We start from the raw sequence: 24,915 nt of genomic DNA, 5'->3' as shown, positions 1-24,915 counted from the left end.
TTATCCATTAAAGGCATCAGGCAACAAATCCTGTACTTTATTAAGCAAGCCAATCCTGACTCTTTCCCGAAAGTACATGATGTCAGGGCAGTAGCCACCTCAATTAATTATTTCCAACACATGAACTTCGATGAGTTGAAAAAGTATACCGGATGGAAATCGCCGACAGTGTTCAAACGCCATTACCTTAAGTCCTTGGAAGCTCTGAAATTTTCAGCAGTAGCAGCGGGAAACATAGTTTCCCCTGATTCTAGTTAAATTGTAGTAGAAGATTCAGTCCTCCTTTCTACCTGCTTCACCCAACAGTTCGTCTATTCCTACCGTGTTCATTTACATTCACCTGGTGTCTTAGCTGCTTATATGATGATGCAGTGTGTGCCCCCCTATTTTTTGACTAGGGACACTCACAGATGATTTATGGATTTTGATCTCATGGATGTTACCCCCTTATTTTTATGCTAGGGGGGGGATACATCTCATTTATAATGTTATGGGTTTTGTATATTAAGTCATATGCATTCCTTATATATTATCCTTGTTGTTTAATTTGTTCATTTGATTATTTTAATTGCTATTATATTTTGATACATGCCTTTACACAGATACCATTTTGTTACATGTAAGCCAGGTTTTACCTCTGTACATATGTAATTACCTTATGATAAGAAACATGTTTAGAATTAAGGGTAATTTAAGCATATTTCTCTTTTTTTTGTATCACTGTGTATTTGTATCTTTTTAGCAATTATATTCTTTTTTATATTTACTTTATTTTTATTTGAGACCTATTCTGATTTATTTTATTACTTTTGTTTACAATCTTGTGCTATTTCTCTGGTACGATTTCGCGCAGCGACACGAGCTGAGCCCAGAAAAGGGATTTTGACGTAAGGAAAAATCTATTTCTCTGGGCGATTGGCTCGTGTCGCCAGCGAAATCCCGCCCTACCCATCCCATCGCCCAAGATTGTCTGCTAACTTCAGGATGGGCCACCAGAGGCGCAGCAGTCTGGGCAGCATGGGATGGAGTAGTAGTAGTACGAGCTTGCTCACTGTTGGGTCGGCTCTCCTCATGGAGGGTTTTTGTTGTGGGAGATTTCTATTGGTATTGGCTCGTGGTAGTGGTCTCACTCGCCTAGTGTTCATACCGACACCCTCTTGGAGGGTGAGCGAGTCAGTTATACTGACCTTTTTCTTTATTTTATTTATTCTCTGGTATGTGTTAGTACATTTACCCTAGAAATAATAGATTAAAGGATATTTCGCTGGCGACACGAGCCAATCGCCCAGAAATAGATTTTTCCTTACGTCAAAATCCCTTTTTTTTGCCTCTGCTCATGAAAATAATTCAAGTTACGAAAGGTTGTTACTGTAAAGTCCCAAGATTCGCCCGGACTGAGAACAATTTTAAAACTCGCGCGCCGCCAACTGAGTAGACTTGCCACCATCCTCCCGCTTTACCTTTGGTTCCTGATACTAGTCACTGCCGTAAGATCCTGCTCTCCTATTGGTCAGCATCTCTCCCATCGTACATCTACGTAAAGGCGTTCTTCGGTCACTCCGTAGCAGCATTGTTATCATAAGCATGCGGAATTCATTCGTTCATATACGATTTCGTTTGTTAACAAATTCGTGTTAGAGATTTCGCTTTGTACTTTATAGTGTTGTGTGATAACTTAATTAGTACTACATATAGTATTGTGTGAGAACTTAATTATTACTAGTACATAACTTAATTACGTATAGTCATGGGTCCCAAGAAAGTTGCTGAAGTTCACGGAAAGAAGAGGATGCTTTCTATGGAGACAAAAATGGAGATTATCAAGAAGTATGAGGCTATCATGCGGTTGAGTGTGATCACTAAGGAATACGGCCAAAATCCGTCGACAATAGGCACCATACTTAAGCAGAGGGAAGCCATCAAAGCAGCTACACTTTCCAAGGGCGTGACTATTTTGTCCAACAAGAGGAGCCATGTGCACGATGAGATGGAGAGGCTACTTCTTGTATGGATAAAAGACAAAGAAATCGCTGGCGATACGATAACTGAGACGGCAATCTGCCACAAGGCCAGCGATATTTTCAGCGATTTGGTTGCCCAGGCCGAAGACGACGGAGAAGGGACATCGACGTCAACCCCAGACTTCAAGGCTTCTCGTGGGTGGTTTAAAAAATTCCGTAAACGGACTGGCATCCATTTGGTGGTGCGGCATGGGGAGGCTGCCAGCTCGGACACAAAAGTAGTTGAAGCCTTTATTAAGACGTTTGACGATCAACGAAGGCTACAGTTCTCAGCAAGTCTTCAACTCTGATAAGACTGGCCTTTTTTGGAAAAAAATGCCTCGCCAGACGTACATCACGGAGGAAGAGAAGAAGCTATGAAAGACAGGCTTACGCTTGCACTTTGTTCGAACGCCAGTGGGGATTGTAAGGTGAAGCACCTACTTGTCTATCATTCGGAGACTCCTCGAGCCTTCAAGGCCCACAAAGTGCTGAAGGAGAAGCTTCCAGTGATGTGGAGGGCTAATGCAAAAGCCTGGGTAACGAGGCTTTTGTTCACCGAGTGGGTAAATCTGTGTTTCGGCCCGACAGTGAAGTAATTCTTGTAAGAGAAGCGCCTCCCTCTGAAATGTCTGCTGTTGTTGTACAATGTCCCTGCTCACCCTCCTGGCCTCGAGGAAGATATCCCCGTGGAGTATTCTTTCATCAAGGTTCTTTATCTTCCGCCTAACACCACCCCTCTCCTCCAGCCCATGGACCAGCAAGTAATATCGAAGCTGTATACGAAACATCTTTCCAAGAGATTTTTCGACATCACTGATACCACAAACCTCACCTTGCGTGAATTTTGGAAAGAGCATTTCGACATCGTCATATGCATCCAACTCATCAATCTAGCTTGGCAGGAGGTTTCTAGGCGAACCTTGAATTCTTCGTGGAGGAAACTCTGGCCTGATGCCGTATCCGCCAGAGACTTCGAGAGATTCGACGTGGGCGAAGCTGATGCAGATTCAGAAACAGCTGACGATCCTGAAACGTTTCGCAACCAGATCTTGACGAGATCATTGCACTTGGCAAGTCCATGGGGCTGGTTGTCGACAAGGACGACATCAATGACCTTCTCGAGGAGCACCAAGAGGAGCTTACGACGGATGACCTGAAGGAGTTGGAGGCCATGCAACTTAATGTCGTTCAAGAAGAGTTCTTAAGCAGCGGCGAGGAGGAGGAGGAGGAGGACCCAATGACAACAGCAGAAATTAGGGATGCTCTAGCTGCTTTTCATAAGGTGCAATCATTTGTAGAAAAGAGACACCCCGAAAAGGCTTACACCGGTCGTATGCTTGCGCAGTTCGATGACGTTTGCCTGAGTCATTTCAGGAACATTGTGAAAAGTAGGCAGAAGCAACCTTCCTTGGATAGTTATTTTTTAAAGAGGCGGCCCTCACATGAGTTCCAAGAGTATTCTCCTGAGCAATCCATTCGAGCGCCCGTCTCATTCTTCTGAGTGGCCATCTCTGGCCAGTTCAGCACCAGTTTCCAGGAGTTTGACGCCAACTTCAAAGTACTTGGTGCCATTGCTTCACCTTCACTTGTTTCACAGGATCCATCTTTTGCTTATATCATAAAGCAACTGGAGGATGCATTCGACCTGCTGCATAAGGTGGCTCCTTTGCCTAAGCCTCCTTGAGATGTATCACTGTCTCCTATCTCTTCAGCAGAAGAGGAAGTCATCCAAGAGCCTACTCCTTCAGCATATGCTTCCCTGCCGAAATACGTATTTTTTCAGCTTCCTTCCCCTTGCACTTCCAGCCAGCAGCTCCAGTTTCTCCTGCTTCTACATTTCTTATGAAAATTAGGCAGATTCAAGCACTTGTCTCCCTAAGATGGTTCTCTCTTCCTCTGCTAGGAAGGCTTTGACGGAGGTGGATGATTGGTTGGCACACTTGCCTTTCCTCCACCAAGACTGACAGCCAGGAGATCTCCCTCATGTGCTACAGGAGAAGCTCCATCTTTGGGAGATGCTGCCTCTTCCCAAAGTGACTTCTCAGGTCTGATAGATGCGGCTTCACGTTCAGCCTTCTTGTCAGCAAAAGTGTTCTTTGCCACCTTGGAGTTTGATCTCTTGTGACACACTTGTTTAAAGTCTTTGTAGTCTTCAGCTTTCTTGACTGGACGATTGGAGCGCTCGCCAGGAAGATAGAGGAATATATTTTGGCGACTGACTTGTCGTCAGCAGATTGGTTGCGTGTGTTATCCTGTACGGATAAAGCAGTTTGGGATGGCTCTTCTGAACTGGCTGATCTTTTTTCCATTGGAGTACTGAAGAGAAGGGAGTTGTGGTGCTCCATCACCACGAAAGGCGTCACTTCTGTCCAGAAATCTGCACTTCTGTACTCTCCTTTGGGTAGACAGTACATATTTCTTACTGCAATAAGCTGTTAAGGAGATTGACACTGATTTGCAGAAAAAAAAAACAATGCAAGATCTTTTAGCTCAGGCACCCAAGCACCCCAAGGAGCCTTCTTCCACAAGGCCTATCAAGAGGACCTCAGCCAGACCCTCTTATTAGAAAGTGACTTCCATATCCTTTGTGTGCCTGTAGGGGCCAGACTCTCCTTCTTCTGGAAGAGGTGGAGCACCAGAGGCATGGAGCTTTGTTTGTTTGTTTGTATGGTGTTTTTACGTTGCATGGAACCAGTGGTTATTTAGCAATGGGACCAACGGCTTTACGTGACTTCCGAACCACATTGAGAGTGAACTTCTATCACCAGAAATACACATCTCTCACTCCTCAATGGAATGGCTGAGAATCGAACTCTGCGACCACCAAGGTGGGACGCCAACACCATACCAACCACGCCACTGAGGCGCACGTGCGTGGAGCTTTGGACAATCAAGGTTCTAAGAGGGATGATTCCATTCAAATAGTACCTTCTCTCATGTCTTTGCTGATCACCTTGACGGCATACTCTGAGGGTTCTGAGAGGTATGCAGAACTCATGGAGAAAGTGTCATCTCTCCTAAGAAAAAGGCCCGTAGAGGTAGTGAAGGACCGTACTTCCAGAGGTTTCTACAACTGCTTGTTTGTAGTCCCCATCCCCAAGTCATCGGGGCGGGTGGAGATGTGTTCTCGACGTCAGTGCCTTGGACTTATACTTATTGAAAACAAAGTTCAAGATAGAGACAGATCAGTCAGTGTTAGCTTCCATCCAGCAGGGTGACTGGATGACAACACTGAACATGCAGGATGGCGTATTTCCACATTCCAGTACATCTGGACTTCAGGAAATACCTGAGATTTGTCTTTGGGAGCAGAGTCTTCCAGTTTTGAGCTCTTTTTGTTTCAATCTCTCCACTGTACCTGAGGTTTTCACGCGAGTTCTATCCTCCCTCATGAAATGGCTACATCATCTAGGTATCAATATATGCTTGTACCTAGACGACTGGCTCCTCCACTCCTTGTTGCAGGATCAGTGCATGAAGGATTTGTAGATAACTGTTCTTGCCAAGGAGCTTGGACTTTTGATAAATCGAGAGAAATTTCATATAGCCCAACTTAAGAGATTCCCTCTTTGGGGAGGAGGACAAACTCTGACTTTTCGGTTTTTAACGTCCCCCCAAAAGGAGAGAGTCCTGTCTTTAATCAGGTCAGGATCTTCTTTTACTCCCATTATGCTCAGCAAATTGGTGGATGAGTCTGCTGGAAACTCTCACCAGCATTCATCGAACAGTTTGTGAAGTTAGGAAGACCTCATACGAGGCCCCTTCAGTTCTTCCGTATGAGACCTTTTAGTTCTTCCTAAGAGCAAACTGAAACAGAAGGTAACAACTGGACACAGTGATGTTCCTTATTACGAGAAAAATAAAGGAGAACCTCTGGTGGTGGATGTCCCGGGACAGACTTTTAGTGGGAAAGTCTCTAAACTTGTGAGACCCGACCTTTCCTTTTAAACAGATGCCTCAGACCAAGGTTAGGGAACCCTTCTGGGCACCCTGGAAGCTTCTAGGTACATGGTCTCCAGAGAAGCAAAATTCTGCACACAAATGTCAATTAGCTGTTGGCCATTAAGTATACTTTGTAGAAGCAGTCGCAGACAGAACCGTGGTGGTGCATTCCAACAACACCATGGCGCTCTTCTACATCAGGAAGCGGGGTGGAACCCACTCGTTCTCCCTTTGTGAGGCAGTGAACAAGCTACACAACATGGTGAGGGGGTTACTCAACAAGTTCCAATCTCATTGCGATACATTGATAACCTTGATAGCTCCATTTTGACCTCTCAAGGAATGGTTGTCGGATCTTCGAACTAAAACTTATCATGGACTTTACAAGACTAGTGCCTCAAAGTCCATTTCTCAAACTGCCACATTTTTGGAAATTCTATCAAGGTCTACCCACTGTAGCTCTGATAAGCTTTGGTCTGTTTTGGAGACTTGTCAGAGCGAGGGGAAGCTATTGCAAGATGTAGATGTCAGTCTACCAGGCCAAGTGGGCTATCTTCCATAGGTGGTGTAGCAGCAATAACTTCTCATTTGCTAAAACCACTATAACTCAAATACAGGCAATCCCCCAGTTATCGGTAGGGGTTCCATTACGACAGCCTGATGATTAGCAAAAATCCTGTGTCAGTCAAACATTCTCAGGTATTGCCAGGCAGTACTCCCTTTAGCTTCATGCATGTAGGTTATCATCCTCCTAAAGAGAGGCTCTTCTCACAGGGATGGAAGGGAGATGTTTGGATAACTTCGTTATGCCTCTTGAGAACAGTACCAGGGAGAATGAAGCAGCTGTTCAGTGGATTGCAGACTTCCTCATTCACCTTAATTGAGACGTCACACACACAAGCTCCTTTCAGTCTTTGTAATGAAAATCTCATTCTTTGTGGCCTAATCAGAACTCCATCAGAGGCTCAAGCTTTAGATAGACTTCTCACTCACAACTTTGGACTCTGCAAAAGGTTTGGATGAATTGCATGGCCTGTCTCATCCTGTTCAGATGAGAGGGGATCCCTTTCATTCTCCTTTGTTCCCCAGTTTGTGGCAAAAACCCAGAACTCATCAGCTCTTGACAAAGGATTCAAGTGTTTCTTGATTCCCTTCCCTCTTCACAAAGCAATTTTCCTTTGTAGCCTTCTTTAGTAGTTTTCAGTTTCAAGGAATCCTATAAAATTAGGAATGGTTAGGTGAAAACTGCTTTATACTATTACTTAGGAGGCTATTTTTCTTCATGTTGTTCTCATACTTTGAATTTGTCATGTGATTGTTTTATGTTTGGTTTAGAAATACTTTACAGCATTTGTATTTAGCATGTTCTAGGAGAATCAGTCATGAGGCTGGTAAATCTTCTGCTAAAAAATGGAACAATTATGCATGCTTTTTAGGTGCTACATGTACTTCCCTGAGCAGTACATTAAGATTTTATGTAGCACTATATATATATATATATATATATATATATATATATATATATATATATATATATATATATATATATATATATATATATATATATATATATATATATATATATATATATATATATATATATATATATATATCATCATTCTCATGAGTTCCATCGACCCTGTCACAAAATTCACCCTGTGCTTGTTGTACAGATGTACTCAAATGTTCCTCTTAAAAGTTCTTTGTGTGTCTTCATAAGTATCACTCTTTGCTGTTGCAAATATACTATTTAAAACTTGGAAACTATAGAATCAATTATTTGATTACTCTTCATATCATTCTCTTCTTTATTGAGATCAAGCCAGATTTGTCAGCAATTCTCATTGAAATATCTCGATGAAGTATTTATTTCAAAATAATTTAAATTTTCAGCTGTAGATGTGAGGTACAGTATGGTCCAGAAATATGAGTGATCGGATAATGTGATTCCCCTTTTACGCAGTCGTTAGTTCTCAAAAACAAATTTTCTGTATGCGAAACCATTCAAGGTCTGTAAGTCACGCACCACAAAATGTATCAAATCTATTGTCTCTTCAAGTATTTTTTTTTCTTGGGGGGAGGGGATGCAAGAGAAAGATTTCCTGCTCAGCCACTGGTTTTAGATGGAAGGTTCCTGTTCAGCCATAGGCTAAGATGGAAGGCCTAACGGGAGTGAGGACATCCATGATCCGCCAGTTCCTGAAACCTCAAATGGTTCACAAAGCCTTCCTTCTGCAGAAGAACTCTTCATGGAGGATGAGATAGAGGAGTTTGAAGGTTTTTTGGCAGAGGGGCCAAGGAAATTCCACCCAAAAGATTTTGACAGCAGGAAATTACTGTATTGTACAATACACTTGCACCAAATGGTGGCGGTGTTTGCGTGTGGGAGTTTTCACCATCCTGGATGTAATTTTAAACTTTTTCAAGTTATTAAAACTTTAAAGTGTTTTTAATGTTTTATTTATCCATAATAACAATTTCATATTAGAAAAAAATACAGTATAGTACATAGAAAGTATTGAAAATGGGTAGTAAAAAAGTTTGACTGGTTAAGTTGCCGTTTGCCTTGGCCCTAATGGAATCATTCCCATAAGGTACGTGTATCGAAATCTGCGATTTTTCAGTTTTGCGAGGCCGTGGATTGACCAAATTCTCGCATAATTGGGGACCATACTGTATATATATTTACTGTAAATACTGTGTAATGACCATTCTTGTGATTTCTTGTCCATAGAAGTTGTCGGTGTCATCTCCTTATTGCATGATAATGTAAAAAAATATATAATTTGACAGAAGTTGGCTGGACCTAGTGTTTCCCAACTGTTGATTTGCTACCTCATTGGTGTTCTGAGCTCTTTTGATTTAGTCAATATTTGAATGACTTAAGAGACTACCAATACCTGTAGGAAATTTTTTATACTGCTGAAAGTAAAAGTTGGCAACACTGATCTGTGCATACTTGAGTTGTTCATACGTGAACAAACCTTCTGTCTTAACAATAGGATAATTGCTAGCGCCTAGCTGGATCCAGTTAAAAAGCAGATGAAAGCAAGGAATCTTGTGATATCTGGCAACACATGCGTAGATCAGGTGAAGAGTGGTCACCATTTCTACCATGAGGGAGGGACAACCACAGAATAGCTAGATTGAGGTTGATTCTTGAATAGGTTTTTTGTTTAACAAAGTACTTTCCATTGTCCTAATGTGCTACCCCATACATACACATGATTTGTTTTCTATTTTAGTGACTGGTGTTTACCAAGTAATACAGGCTGCTCAGAAACCAGTAATATAACTTGGAAAGTAAGTACAGTAGTAAATTTGTATTTTTTCTAGGTATCGTTTTAACACCAACAACAATTGCTAATATTACCACTTTTTGTTCTTTACCCTTATTGTCAGTTTCTGTGTTTGCGACCATAAGTCTTTATTTTGTGAGTAGCTTGTTAGACAGAAGTTAAATTGTAGGCATCTTCAGGTTTTGCTTTATTTCTTCAGAAAGACACACAATACTGTCCAGCTTAAATGCAAGAGTTAATTTGCATGAACTGCATCAGTGATAATTGAGACTAATGTTGCTCTATTGATTAGTGATAATTGAGACAAATGTTGATCCAAGACTAATGTTGCTCCATTGATTATGGTTACTTATTGAGGTTGCCTTACTAAAGGGAGTTTACACACTTCCGCTGTAAATATTAATCCTTAGTGCAGCTGTGGGACTTTCTCCCAGTTTACCCTCTATATCCTTGTACTCCATCTCATTTGTTATAGATTTTATTTTGCTTTCCAATGAGTCTTAACTCTTTTCAGTTTGTTTGTGCTGAACTTGGCCCAGTGCTTGGCATTTTAGCCTAAATTTCATGATTCATTCTTTCATTACTTACATGTGAGAGAATGAAATTTCCACAGTATTCATATCCATATTTGGCTATAATTGATACTATGTATATTGTATTCCTTGCCATGGATAAATTAGTTTAATTACCAGCCAAGATGGTACTCCACATACGTAATTCTGCTGCATTTCATTTTGTAAAGTTTAATATAAGTAGAATATTATAGTTCTGCCTATAGCAATTTTTTTTCCTTCATCCATTAGCAGTCTGCCCAGTTCATGATAGTAGGCATTAAATAGATAGTTCACCATGCATGAAGAGTATATGAGAATGGCTTTAAAGAAAAGACACTTTTCTGGTCTCTTGTTGTTTTGACATTATTGCCCTGAAGAAAAAAAGTGTAAGTAGCCATTGTAAGTATTGTACTTATTCTATTTGTGATAAAGTAACAGTAAAATTGTCAAATTCAGTTATTCATGTAAAGGCCTGTCCACACGACCGGGTCTAATCGGTGGACCTCCCTTGTAACGGGCACACTTGACGGGCAATCCATCAAACTGCATGATGGGTCTTGTAGCAAAATCACTATGCTGGTGCCTGATGGCCTGAGCTTCGACCCTGGCAGATGTATGTTAACCTTACACATTTCTTTTACTGAGCCATTCTTTGCACCATATTCTCTTCTTTTTCATCACACACAAAGCAATTATCATGCTACACAATATCTTCTTTGTGGTAGGCACCATGCTTATTGTACTGCACTGAATACACTACCGACATCGTTGGGCACGCCCACCTCTCCATCGCCTCGCCTGTGTGGACAATATTCACGGGTAAGCCCGACAGAATTTACCCGTCAACCCCGGAGCACGCCGATCAGGCCCACTCGTGTGGACAGGTCTCAAAGGAACTTGGCAAAAGTAATTTTGTGGCAAGAATGAAATAAAAGAATAGAGAAAAGTAAAAATCGTTAGAGGTGTCTTCTTTGCTTACTTGAACCTCATAAAATGAGAAGAGGGAGAATATTGTATTGATTTTCACAGTACCTGGTGAGACTTCATAAAATCTATGGGTAATGTTCGAAATAAAATACTAGTTGATAAGAGTTTGTTGATTCTGAACATTTCTATTTCAAGTGTTCTTTCGCAGTTGAAAGATTTTAATGGATACATGTTATTTTGAAAGTACATTTATCACATGGAAGCTGTCTTTGTGTTTCTAGAATTGCAGAAATACACCAGTCAGTATCTTGTCTGGTGACATATGACCACAACTGATATTTTAATATACAGTACGTATATATGTTTGTTGGCAATTCATTGTAGTGCAGCCCTCCTTATACCTTAGAAGCCACATATATACATGTAGAAATAGCATGGAATCAGGGTCACTCTTATATGTAAGCATGAATGTACCTTACCAAGTTTCTCACAGTTTAAAATTGTTCATGATGATAACACTTAAGTGTTCCAATCTAATTTTGGATAGAGGAAGAATTTCAACATGTGATGATGACAAATATTGTGATGCAGTGATCTAGTAAAGAGCGAGTTCCCAATAGTTCTTCTCTAATATACTGATCAAAGGACATGAGTTTCAGTTATTAGTAGAAAGTGGGCTCATGACAAGAGTTAAGTCAAAGGGCCCCTTAGAAATTTACAGCAATCTTCCTTGCCCAGTAAATCATGGCAAGATGAAACTTACTGCATAGTTCATTGCAACAATGACATTATGGCGACAACTGTTACAACTTACTACAGCATTTAACATTAGTATGAGTGACATCAATAAGATATGCCACAACACCAGTAGTGTTTGACATAAAATCAAGAGCAATCACAAGATTAAAAAATATGTAACAAGTTGCAAACAATGGCAAGTTGTAACATGATGCCTTATCCACAATATCCTGTAATCCATCACAACAAGGGCAAGGGAGTGATATGTATTCTTACATGTGGATGTCAAGACATTATTTTTGTCAACAATTAGGGAACACTGAAGATAATTGTGTGAGATTTGAAGTTCACAACTGAGATATCTCAGCGTACATTATGATAGTCGTACGTACTGAAATCGAATGTTGAAATAGGTGAATTGGAAACTGAAATGTATACATTAGCAGAATGTTATTTTTTATAGCATGAATGCTCATCAACTCATCACAGCATTTACAAGAAAGGTTGCAATATTTATACAAATTACATAACCAGGCAAATACAATATTGATTCAGTATGAATTTGCAGTTCACCATGACAGTTTCTGAACATTTCAAAAATTAGATGACAAAAATGAGCTAATTTTTGCAAATCTGCAAAAATATTGGTGGTTTTAAGCATCATCATCTAAGATGTATCCAAACACTTCTGTACAACTTGCAACAATCTGACATCGTACAATGGTACAATTTGACATAGCAATCAGGAATGTGAGCACTGGGTTCACTAAAAAAATAAGACCTTGGAAAGGATGATCCTTCAACTTAGTGCAATTTACAAAACTGCCGGCTTTGCATTCATAAAGTCATGATCCTTGCACTGTGTGCTTAACTTTATCCTAAGGAGAAATTTGTAGCTGTAATCACAGGAATGAGTGAGCTGTGATAACACGCATTTACAGATGACTTGTGGTTCCCCGCATATGCTTGTAAACATACAAACTAAAAATTCATGTTATGATACTAAAGGTATCAATTTTCACAATCGGCTACACTGCAAAGGGAAAAATTGCCTCTTGATTTAGCTTAATTGAGGATGAAAAAAAATTTTAGCAAAAGAAATTTAATCACAAATGTACAGTTTACTGTGAACTAGAGAGAGTATTATAAGAGACTCCATAAAAATTTAGGAGAATTTAGCCAAAGAAATTTAATCACAAATGCACAGTTTACTATGAACTAGAGAGAGTATTATAAAAGACTCCATAAAAATTTAGGAGAAATATTTTAATTTTGCAATCCTGATCATCATTTATGACATCAGTTACATTGTTTACTCCTCTTGTACGTCACTCAAATTACCACTATCTTGACTAGACTGCTTTCTAACTCTGCTGTCAGTTGTCTGTTCCACTTCTGCATATTTCAAACTGAAGACCTCTTCCTGATTTTGTTGTTAGTAACAGGTATTCAGCTTGCTGCAGTTCTCAAGGACTTGGCTATCTTGACTCTCTTGTAGTCTCCTCCACAACTAACTAACTAAAGAATGTTCTGCTTATCCTTGATGATACCAACATGGATCCTAATCAGTACTGTCTTCCTGGAATTTTCATTGAGATAGTAGAGTCATTTTCTTGTAATCCTGTGCTTTGCTAATGACTTGCAATTGCATGTCTTGATACGGTCACATACCTTCTCAAGATCCACATGTATAAGATGTAAACTCTTCTTTTTCACAAGGTACTTTTTCCATGTGTACCTTATTATAAGGACCTCATGCAATATTATAAGTTGGCCCATCCAGGAAGAGTGGCATGTGAAGGAGCATGAGCAAAAGTGTTGGGAATTGCATTGTGTATGTCCACAGTACAGATACTTTCAGAATATTAAAAGTGCCAGTGACACAAAATGGTTACTTTCATTTTAGCTAGGACTATCTGTTCGGGCAGATGTTAAAACAGTAAGATTCCAAGATTGTAGTGTCATTGTATCTTGAAAATTAACCCAGGAGAGGATTCCAAACAATGACTGCACATACAGTAACTACGTACTACATACATAAGGGTAAAACAGTGATGGGCCATAAGGTGGAAGGCTAGTTTTGCCAAACCATAGGCCAAATTGAAAACAAAAATAGAAACATGGTACACAATAGAGAGGGTGACTTGTGAGAGAAAGTAAGCAACAGATTGGGTTATATAGGTAAATCTAGAAAAATAAAGTGCATTCATGATAATCTAAAGATATTCTACATGGCCTATGTACTAATGCTAATAATTAACCTTGCCTCTTCATAGGTTTTATTTTTCTCAGTTAAAAACTGCACTACTGAGCTCAATGATGGAGAACTGTTGAGGAAGAAAACCTGATGGAGGATGACAATGCTCAAGTATGTTCAAGGGAGGTACACAAAATTACTCGTGGAAACTTAGGAGCATTCAAGTCTCATAATGATGAAGAAGAGTGTAACATTTTAGCCACTGCGCATGTTACACACACACAAGCACACTGCTGATTATGCACAATTTATCCATAGTTAAGATCAATCATGTCATAATTTGACCTTAGTACTGTATAACTTCAAAGGATCCTCCCAAAACAAAAATGGTTGAACAGCTGGTGTACTCCATGGAAAGCAATGGAAGAAGCAAAAATGTTTAATCTTTGGTTAGTTCTATATAATATGTTGATTGAACAATCAACAGAAAAACCAAAAAGTTGCCTCGCTGATAAAATGCAGAGCATGAAGTCAATTTGTTATACATATAGTGTATTGAAGGCTGCCTGACAGACAATACAAGAAAGCAGCTATATGCCAAAAATTCCAGGTAATGGCTCTTCCTCCAGCCAAGTTAATGACCTGCAGATTTTTGTCCTTTGTTTCTTCAGATCTATGATATACCTGCAGGGCAAAAATATCCTTCACTCACTGAAAATTCAGTTACACTTTTCCTCAGAATCTGGCTGATCAAGTGCTACATCAAGAGAACCTAACATTCATTTTTCTTTGTGTTATTTGCTAATTTCATATGATTTGCGATTTTATTTCCAGGCCATAAGAAACACCAATCTCTCATTAAAAGTTACACTAAAAATAAATTATCACAATTAAAATATTTTATGTATTCCATGGATAAGGTGATCCTATATTCAGGCACGACATGTTTATGAATTAGGGATTTAGAGTGTAAAATTAGTTCATAATTAGGCATTTACAGTGTAAAATTAGTTTCATAATGTATTATGTTGTAAGAGGTTGATAGAAGTACATTCACTGATAGGAGTAACTCAATGAAAGAATTTGAGCCTATTTAAAAAAAATATTTCTTACAAGATTTTACTGATCATTACTTTGATTGCTCTAGTATGACCTCGGTGTGCAGTCTAATTAATGAATGAAGAAATAATACATGAATCAGTTGTAATTTGAAAATAATTGTATTTGATCTGAATAAACATCAATTATAATGTTTGATTATTACCATACTTCTCTCTTTCTTGTGTATATTAATTACCCCTGTAAAATTCATTTTGTATTCCATTGCCTTAAGCATTCATTCACTAGTTAGGAAATACCTCAATGAAAGAATTACAGCCTACGTATTTGAAAAAAATAAATTCTTACATTTTAGTGATCATGACATTACTTGCTCCAGTATGACCTCCTTGTAGCGGGCAATTTAATAATGAATGGTGAAAAAATTATCCATGACTCACATTTGAAAAGAAAAGGATTTAGATTTATGTGATCTGAACATAATTTATAATGCTTGGTTTTACCATAATTTGCTATCTCCTGTGAATTTTAATTACTTGGTAAAGTTCATGTTAATGTTCCACTGCCTTAAACATCAAGGATCTCATACTGAGGCATAAGGAAATACTGAAAGCAGCCAGCTGCTTTCAGAAAGTTTTGAAATTGCAAATGTAATACTGTCATGGATCATAAACATAATTATTTCAGATCTCATTAGTACAAAAATTTTGCAGAAACCATAATAATTTTACACTTCTCTGTCTAATGTTAGTATGGTAATGATTTAGAATTTTAATTGCAAAGTAAAAACCTTTGGAAAGTTTGCTACAATATATATAGCAAAATAAGACAGTTTTGTTTAAAATTTTTACAAATTATTATAAAAGCTAAGACATATTCTTCAGTGATCAATGGACCACTGGTATAGGTCAATCCTTGTTACTGTAGATTTAGATTTATGAAACAGCACAAAATTTAAAAATTTGACAGACAACCATTTTAAGAGAAAAATTGTGCAGGATACAGCAGACAGTGTACATGATAGGTATACGTACTTAAAAAGCGTAGTTTTTCTTTTAAACTTCATTAGTTAATTGCCAGTTTTGTCTTGCCTGTACAAACTGAATTTGCCTGTACAATCTTGAATTTTCAAGCCAGGTATTCATGGAAACTGAGGCAAATATACTGTAGATATATATATATTTAAAAGCTCATGATAAATATAGTATATGTATACATAACTGACAACTCTCATATGAAGCAAAGAGTACATAAAACAAATATGTTCATGCAAATCAGGAAGAAATTTCATTGGATGTGCAGCTGCTAAAGTGATTATGAAGCAACACCTCCTCTAAGTTCTGGATCATCAGCAAATTTGGACACTACGGTATGGCAAAGATGCTCTTAGTTTCCCCATTAGCAAGGTATGGAACAGTGGCAGCTATGAATAAATGTAAAGAAATTATATTATAATTAAAGTACTACAGTGAAATTAATTACTGTAATGTAATTGTAAGCTTTAAATAGTGAGCACAAACATAACTTAAAATGTGAACAAAACAAAGGGTTAATTCAAGCAAATTTGGTTTACTAAATCTGACACAGAAAGAAAGGGATTTTCAAGACCGAAAGAACACTACGTATTCACTGTTAGTGAAGTTCACAGAAAAATGGCAGAAAAGTTAATTTTGCTCTCTGGAGTGAAATGATTTCACTGTTGATAGTTAACCCACAAATTGAAATTCTTTCATTATTATAGAAAAAAGTATGGACAACTGTTGATCCCCTAATTTTGGCTATAAAATTGGAAGCCATACTGCTCTAATCAGAAATCTGTATTATTAAAAGATAAAGATCGTAACAATATTTTGTGGTAGTTTAATTTTAAAATAATTATTACAAAATCTTACTACAGCTTATACTTTGTTCCTGCTTTTACTTCTCCAATAATAGAGTAAGGTATTGGCCAAATATGAACAAAATGTGAACAAGAGAGTTTAGGGCATGCAGTGCATTTTTAGCATGCATAATGCACATATTTGTGAATCTTTATGAAAAATAATCATGCATACACAAAAAAGCTGTTCAGTACTGCATGTGTGAAAAAAGAAAATAAAAAATTGGCTGGACAAATCACTGACTGGGAAATACTTTGTTCTACTGAACAGCCTTAAAACTGGATAGTCCAAAAGGGAAAAATTCAGAATCAAGTCCAAAAGTATTTTAATAAATAAAAAAAATCTTACCTTTTAGCTCATTATATAGTTGGTCTGGGGATGTGATTCTTATTTTGTCATACAGGTGTGTTAAACTTGTCTTCAAGGAAGGCTCAACATTTGTGAATATTAAGGTTTGTTGTCGCTTATCAAATTCAGAGCATATGCCTTTGATGCCCTGTAATGTTTAAAAATGTCATCAATAAACATCATAAAAATGTCTCTACAAAAAGTAAAAATGTTAAGCATTGCTAATATGATTAAACGTTTAAAGATTTAGATCTCAGTTTTCTTTCTTAGTCTTTGATACATGTATCATATTTATTTCCCTTAACATATGTAAGAAAACTTACCAAGTATTGTACTGTAACAGGAATGACAGAAATGGACATCAAAGCAAATTAGAGAAGGAACCTTTTAACCATCAAAATTCTTAAAAGTTGATCTAAACAAAATAACATTTAAAAAGTCTAAAGATTCCAAGAGCTCTACTGCAATTACACATCAAATGTTAGAATATTTTCCCCTTAGTTAACCAATTAAGAAATGGTGACTTATCAACATTGAAATAGTAGATATTATCCCCTTCCTTCATCCTCTTTCTCCAATCCCCTCTTCAATATAGTCTCTTGATAAATCTCGAGAAAACTCAAAACTAAATAAAGTTTCTTGAACTCAACATCCTGACTGCTGTTCAAAGAAACACAGATGATGATAACACTGATGTCATCATCATGGTCAGAACCTAACTGTGAAGCTTCCCCCAAAGTAACATCCTGACGACCATCTGTCTTAGGTCTAATACTGCTACCCTTCCCCCTTCTCTTAAATAAGTGCCCTTGGCACTGTTAGAGGACTAACAGGGGACACGAGGTAAAGAATCGTCAGGCACCTGCCCAGGCTGGATCCCCTACTAGGCCTTCGCCACAGCGGGTTTCATAAGCCGGGGTATGTCGCACTGTTACCCAGGGTGCTGTCGACAGGTACCTGACAAGGAGCTGAAAATGAATCTAGAAGATTGTTAGACTTCTTAGTAAAAGCTGCTTCAAAATTTTCTGAAAGCTTGGTAAACTTGGCTGAAATGTCTCTGTCTAAACTAAGCTGTAATGTTTCCAATTTCTTATTCCAACTAGTTTCCATCTTGTTAAAAATTTCTAGTCAAAATCAGAAATGATTTCGTTAGTTACCAGTTTGTTTGTTTGTTTGTTTGTTTGTATGGTGTTTTTACGTTGCATGGAACCAGTGGTTATTCAGCAACGGGACCAACGGCTTTACATGACTTCCGAACCATGTCGAGAGTGAACTTCTATCACCAGAAATACACATCTCTCACTCCTCAATGGAATGGCTGAGAATCGAACCCGCAACCACCGAGGTGGGACGCAAACACCGTACCAACCATGCCACTGAGGCGCTAGTTGTACAGGTGGCAAAATATCAATAATTCGGAATCACAGGATAGTACTGAAATTGAACCAGAACCATGAGCACACAATTCAAGGAAATCATTAGATAGAGGTTTAGCTAACAATTTCTTTTTCTCCTTAGACAATCTTTTACGCTGCAAGATACTTTGATGCTTAACATACGCCATCATTTCTCCGTCAGACCAAGACTTGCATAATTCGCAACAAGAAGACAAGTCCCAAATCTGTCTATGACAAGAGTTACAAATGTCATGGGGGTCATACTCCTTGCTACTCATCCTTGTCCCACAAACCAGGCAATTCCTGATGTTGCTAGCAGAAAGAAGAGTCAAACCATCTTGGCTATCCATTGAACAGGTCCCAGGGTAAATTCGGGTCGCGCAAATGTTTGTCAAAAAATATAATCAACATTGAAGAAATAAAAGTTAACTGACTAAATTCATGGATTTCATAAATTCATTAATGGTAAATAACATGAAGCCACATTAACAATTAATGAGAGCTTTAACAGCACAAAAGGTTTCAGAAATTTATAAAGCTCAGCGATGATGTAAACAACACAGGAGCTTGTTAACGACTGATTTTCAACGGAAGGTTTTGCGACTCAAACGCCAGTGTTGCCAACTGGCGGACAGAATAGAAGGTAACATGGTTGCCAATATGGTAAATTTTGGCACCGTTTTTGGGGATTTAGGGCTGGATAAATTATATTATGGTAATGTTTATTAATAAATATTTCAAACATGGAAAGCTACCTTGACTATATTTTTGTTCTCAATAATGGGCATAATAAAATGTTTTGTCCTACTCTTTGGAGCAACACCAAATTACTAAATACAAGGTACCCCTCAGTACCTTTTATTTCCATCACTTGGACAAACATCTCTTCCAAAATGAAGTTAAATTTCATTTGTATATCTATATAAGAAAGGAAGGGATAATAAAGTAAAAATAATTAATTTGGTATGAGTAAATCTGAATACACCCATTCCCTTATACCAACTAGGACTGGTTTTGTTTTCAAGAATGCTGTAAAACATTTGATGAGTTATTACCTTTGCAGCTGTGTAATCCACTCCTGTGAAATGACAGCAGTCTATAACTACAGGTATTCTGCTCTGAGCTACCCCTCTTCCAACTTTAGAAACTTGAGCTCTGATATGGTCCACAGAGGGGAAGAAGAGTCCATCATGTGGCTCTACCAGAACGTATGCTATATCTTCTCCATCCTGCAGAAAAATTAATTTATATTTATTAAAAAAATTTTATGTGTACACACCTGCTGATACAGCTCTGGATATATTTCAGATTTCTTATTCCAAATACTATAGCTGTTTTCCATTTGCTTTCATTACATTTATAGACTCATCCATCCAATCTGCATAACCTACAAATGTAGAATACTCTCAAAAATGATTTACCTGTTTTAGTACTGTACTGACATCCAGTTTTGTCTTTGCAACACGATACAGAAGTACACAGATGTTGATCACAACGCCAATTAAAATTCCGTACTCCAACTTCCAAAACAGGCAAATTAGAAATGTTCCCCATAGGGGAAGTTGATCAAGCTTCCAGATTGTCCAGACAGGATGAATTACCTCATATTCCACCATAAATATCACAGCACAAATAATAACAGCAGATAGTGTAGCTTTTGGAATGTATCTGGAATTACAGTATACAGAATATATAACTTTAGACACTGATGCAGATAAAATCCCAATGTACTCTTTATATTTTTTTGCTATCCTTAAAGTTTTCAGTAAAAAACAAAGATGTTCTTGCTGAAAATTATTTGCCAACACGACACATTTGACTTACTGCTCTTTCATCTTAAATTCTAATTAATGAAAGCAACCAGCATAGCTTCCTTACGCACAACAGATTCTCACAACAAAATAAACTCTTTTCAAAGGCTATTTATTAAAATGATAGAAGTTGTGATTAGCAAACAGCAATCTACAACAGTGGTGCTATGAAATATTTTCAATCAGGAGTGGATTAACCTTTTGAGACTGAAGGGGGTCAAAAACTTGTAGTAAAACATACACACCATTATGGTTTTCTGCTTATGAGAGTTTTCTACTCATGTTTGCTGTAAATTTATTTTTCACAATTGATATTTGTTCTTGGTGTTACCGTCAAGCAAAATAATTACATATAGTACATTCATGAAGGTGTTAGAGTGTAAAAAATCAAAATTATGTGGTCGTAACATGTTGAAGTTAGTCGTTAAGAAATTTTTTCCTTACATTAAGACTTCACGTTTTTTAGTTATAAAAAATACAAATAGAATCAAAGTTTGTCATTTTTATATTTTGGTTAGCTTTGATAGTAATTCAATTTTAAACACACTTTACTTGCAAGGATGAAATCCAATGCTACTGACATCAAAATATTTAGGTTTCTTTTTTCTACAGATGACACCACCTGAATCGCGTAGGATGAAATGTCCATGATATAATTTGATGTCATCCAAATCTGGAAGGGTTCAGTAGATTTCCTTCTGTCTTGATCCATTTTGAATTGAATCTAAGAGTAATGAAAGCTAGGCTTGGTTACATTCTTAGATAGCACCCCACTATTACTGACGAAGCCAAGGTCCTTCACTTTACTTCAGTGTGCTGAATTTTTCCATGCTTGATGAACCTATGTTTTTTTAACTCTACAAAATATCTGTAACGTACTGCAGAGAATTTGAATGCAAATACGCTAGATTTTTAATAGCATAAATGGAGATCATGTACCCGATACATTAGGCATACAAAGTACTCTCTCCACAGCTCTTACTTAACATTTTTTTCAGAGCTAATAGACAAGCTTAGGCGATACTCCAAACATAAACATAAAATTAACCATGGGTGACATTTTGTTAGAGGCAGCCTTCCATAAAATAGGTAAAGAACTGAAAAACATAAAAACCTAACAACTAACTTTCTGTATTAATTCTGGTTCACCTCGAATGGGCTTTATGAAATTTTCTCTTATCTAGTCGCTAGCTCAAATGAACAAATATGCTGTTACATTAGATTTTGTTTCAGTGCAATACTTAATACCTCAAACTGTAGGCTAAATAACATTCTTGTGTAACTAGGTACTAGTAGGGATAACAAAATAATATTTCTGACACAAGATACATTTGCAGTGGTGACAAAATTTTACTTACTTGAAGTAAGGAGTCAGAACAGCCAATGCTAAAACAACAAGAACTCCTGTAACAACTCCTCCAGCAGGGGTCTTTACACCGCTTGTAGAATTCACAGCTGTACGAGAAAAGGAGCCTGTAACAGGCATAGACTGGAAAAATGAACCCACAAGGTTACATAATCCAAGAGCGAACATTTCCTGAAAAGAAAAAAAAAATTTCCATGTATCACATTTGTTGGATGAATGGGGGAACAAAGTATCTAAGGAAAAGTTCTGGGACTGAGACCTTTGAGGCTATTTAGGACACCACAGTGATAAATTAAATTAATGAGCCTGTCCACTATATCATCACCAACATATCACCAACATTCTTCCTTTTGCAAGGTTGGGCGTAAAGTAACTCCTCACTGTCTTGTGTACTTTCTGCTCAAATTTCCTGCTGATCTGTTACTACATTTTTGTCTTTTTCCTTGATTTTTGGGCCCTCCTTTTAACCACATTATATTATAAGGGTTAATATGCATTCAAACATTGTACGTATATCAGTAGGGTAAAAAAAAAAAACAGGCCTAAATTAATGGGTAAATTGTACATATAAGCAGTGGTGATACTTTTCCTTTATATTTATACTCTTACAAGCCAAAGTCAAAGATGGGATAAGTGTGTAGGCAGTCCCCGGGTTACGACAGGTTCGGCTTACGATGTTCCGAGGTTAATGCGCTTTTCAATTATATTCATCAGAAATTATTTCCAGGGTTACGGCACCTACAATGCTGATCTGGCAGAAGAAATATGATGCCAAAAATGCAAAATAACCAATATTTGAAGTTTTTTTATGAAAAATGCAATAATAATGCAGTTTATATAGTTTTTAATGCACCCAAAGCATTAAAAGTAAGGTTTTCTTAGGGTTTTTGACGATGTTCTGGCTTACAACGATTTTCGGCTTACGACCCGTCTCAAGAACGGAATCCCAGTCGTAACCCGGGGACTGCCTTATACAATAACAATGCTCGGGTATATATAATTTACTGTACATATTGGGTTTACAAAATATACACTCAAGAATATTAGACTGAAGAATTTTGAAAATATTAAAACTAGTAACTAAATACTTCTGTCAAAATTGAGCTGAGGAAGCATATATTTACATACTACGGTAAAAGTAAAAATTTACCTAATACGTATTGTTATTTTCTTTTTGTCAGACATTACTATCAGTGAATGTGAGTAAAATATGTAAGCAACTTGCCTAAACTTAGAGTAGTAGTATGTATCCTAGGATTTAAAGCCTTTTACTTAAGTATACCGAGTTGTAAATGAAGGATTATATGAAGCTTGACTGTAATAAGTGGGTGAACAACTATAGTAATACCTTAAATATAATTGTACTAAATTATCTTACCTGAGTAGCATCAATTGTCTTGCTTCCAGCAAAGGCACTTGCTATAGCAATGCTTTCTAAAATCGAAATCAAAGGAATAATCGGAACACCAGCACCCAGAGCAGTCAACATCTCACCAAAGCTTAAGGTTACATTATTTACTTCTGTTGAAAATGGTGGCACCTCAAAATCGGGAAGACCAGCTTTCACTTCACCTAGACAACAATAAAGAAATATCAGCTATTTTTTACAAATAAGCTACAAAGCCTAAATTACATAATGGAATAGCCCCTGTAGGGGAGCAGTGCTGTCAGTGCACTTCATGCCATGCAACGTAGGCATTATTTAAGTTAAGCTTCTTTGCAGTGTCTCATTGGCCTATACCTGCAACCCCTTTCATTCCTTTTTCTGTACCTCAGTTCACATTCTCTTCCATCTTACTCTCCACCCTTTCCTAACAATTGTTTCATAGTGCAACTGCAAGGGTTTCCTCCTGTTGTACCTGTCAAACCTTTTGTCAGTTCTCATTTCAGCACTGAATGAACTCATAGGTTCCAGTGCTTGGCCTTTTGGCCAAAATTCTCTATTCCATAATGGAATAACATCATTTAATATTTGAAGCTTAAAGAATCATATCCATGATTGTAATTAACTTGCCATTAGTACAGTCTTCTAAATTACATTGTTAAAAGAATTAACAGATGCATGAGAAAAAATGTATGTAGTGCATTTCCAATGCAGATTTATGCTAACACTTTAAAAATAGAGCCAATGTAGAGAAAAAAAGTTTATATATTTTTGTAGAGGAAATGACAAACAGAATCAAATAAGTGGAATTGATATAAAAATTTAAATTGCAGATACAAAGTACTTATGCTGAGCATTTAAGCAAAGCAATGGCAGAATTTGTAACCATTTTAACACCCAAATTTCTAACACCCAATTGTTACCTGTAATGAGGAAAGGCTGGTTGTCATCAAGAAAATATGCCAAAAGAGCAGCAAAAACAACAACTATTGCATTTCGTCCTACTGATGACAAGAAACCAATCTTCTTCCATACTCGAGTACTAGTGCTATCTTCAGGTTTTGGCTTCATAAAGTCCACTTCTCTCATTTTCTATAAAACATAAACATACTGTTAGCAATGTATAAGGAAAACCCAAGAAACCACTTATTCAAACCTTATCTGTGTGGAAGGAATGTTATGATGTACTATACAGTACTCTTCTGTTCTTTGATAAATAGCTTAGTAAATTATTAATTGTATATGAGTGTGTTATGATACAAGTCAACTTAGACAACCCTTCCAAACAAGGGTTATGGAGGCATCCATCAATTATTAACTTGTTTTAAGCTAAACATTTGCATACTGTTCCTTTAAATTAATTGACAGAAATCAAACTACAATATTCCCGAACAGCTTAAGGCAACTAGAAATTTGTAAAACTACACGAAATAGCTCTCACCTTCATAAGCAGAAGAAGAACGATGCATGCTATGCCAAGGATGAAGTCTTGCCACCGAAATTCAGCCATGTGTTCAATTAATTTCTGAAAAGTTTCAATGATACCCTCCGAACTGAATTTTAATCCAAAGATTCCTTTCAGCTGCGTTGAAGCAATAGTGATGGCGGCAGCTGAAGTGAACCCTGATATGACAGGTTTTGATATGAACGTAATGAGAAATCCTGTGGAGAGAAAATGACTGTCACCTCATAACGATTAAGTAAGATTTAAATATTATAATAAAAACAACCTTACTGGTATGAAATATTATTTCTACTTGTAATAATGCAGAATCTGCATAAATATATTAATTACTGTAAAGGATGCAGCATTTGTAAGTAAAGTGTTTAAATATGCTTACAAACAGTTAAATTTTAATGAGACAATCTTATTATTATAAATTAGTTAAGACCACCACGTGAGTCTATGCTTCTACAAAAAGGGGAAATTTATTCTTAAGTGATTCTTGAAGGTGAAAACTATAGCACATTAAAGATAGTACCGTTGGACAGTGGTTGGGAAGAGGCCCA

At 37.4% G+C, this 24,915-nt stretch overlaps 1 protein-coding gene across 12 annotated transcripts in view; it reads right to left on the bottom strand.

Moving 5' to 3' along the window:
• Nucleotides 1-24,915, bottom strand: part of LOC135212608 (sodium-independent sulfate anion transporter-like) — a 245,240-nt gene that overhangs the window by 30,994 nt on the left and 189,331 nt on the right. For 9 of the 12 annotated variants that reach the window (XM_064246182.1, XM_064246178.1, XM_064246177.1 and 6 more), the window contains 7 exons: nt 24,347-24,567; nt 23,829-23,997; nt 22,900-23,093; nt 21,514-21,692; nt 19,766-20,012; nt 19,400-19,573; nt 16,948-17,095 (listed from right to left, as the gene is read on the bottom strand). In XM_064246182.1, coding sequence (XP_064102252.1) covers nt 16,948-17,095; nt 19,400-19,573; nt 19,766-20,012; nt 21,514-21,692; nt 22,900-23,093; nt 23,829-23,997; nt 24,347-24,567 — 1,332 coding nt within the window. Of the gene's footprint in view, nt 1-10,880; nt 16,143-16,947; nt 17,096-19,399; nt 19,574-19,765; nt 20,013-21,513; nt 21,693-22,899; nt 23,094-23,828; nt 23,998-24,346; nt 24,568-24,915 lie in introns of those variants that run through there. The other 3 variants (XM_064246180.1, XM_064246184.1, XM_064246183.1) reach the window with 3 other exon arrangements.

The sequence above is a fragment of the Macrobrachium nipponense genome, chromosome 41 (assembly GCF_015104395.2).
Source record: "Macrobrachium nipponense isolate FS-2020 chromosome 41, ASM1510439v2, whole genome shotgun sequence".
NCBI lineage: Eukaryota > Metazoa > Arthropoda > Malacostraca > Decapoda > Palaemonidae > Macrobrachium > Macrobrachium nipponense.
Note: the sequence above shows the minus strand (reverse complement) of the source record. Positions and strands in the feature narration are given on the sequence as shown.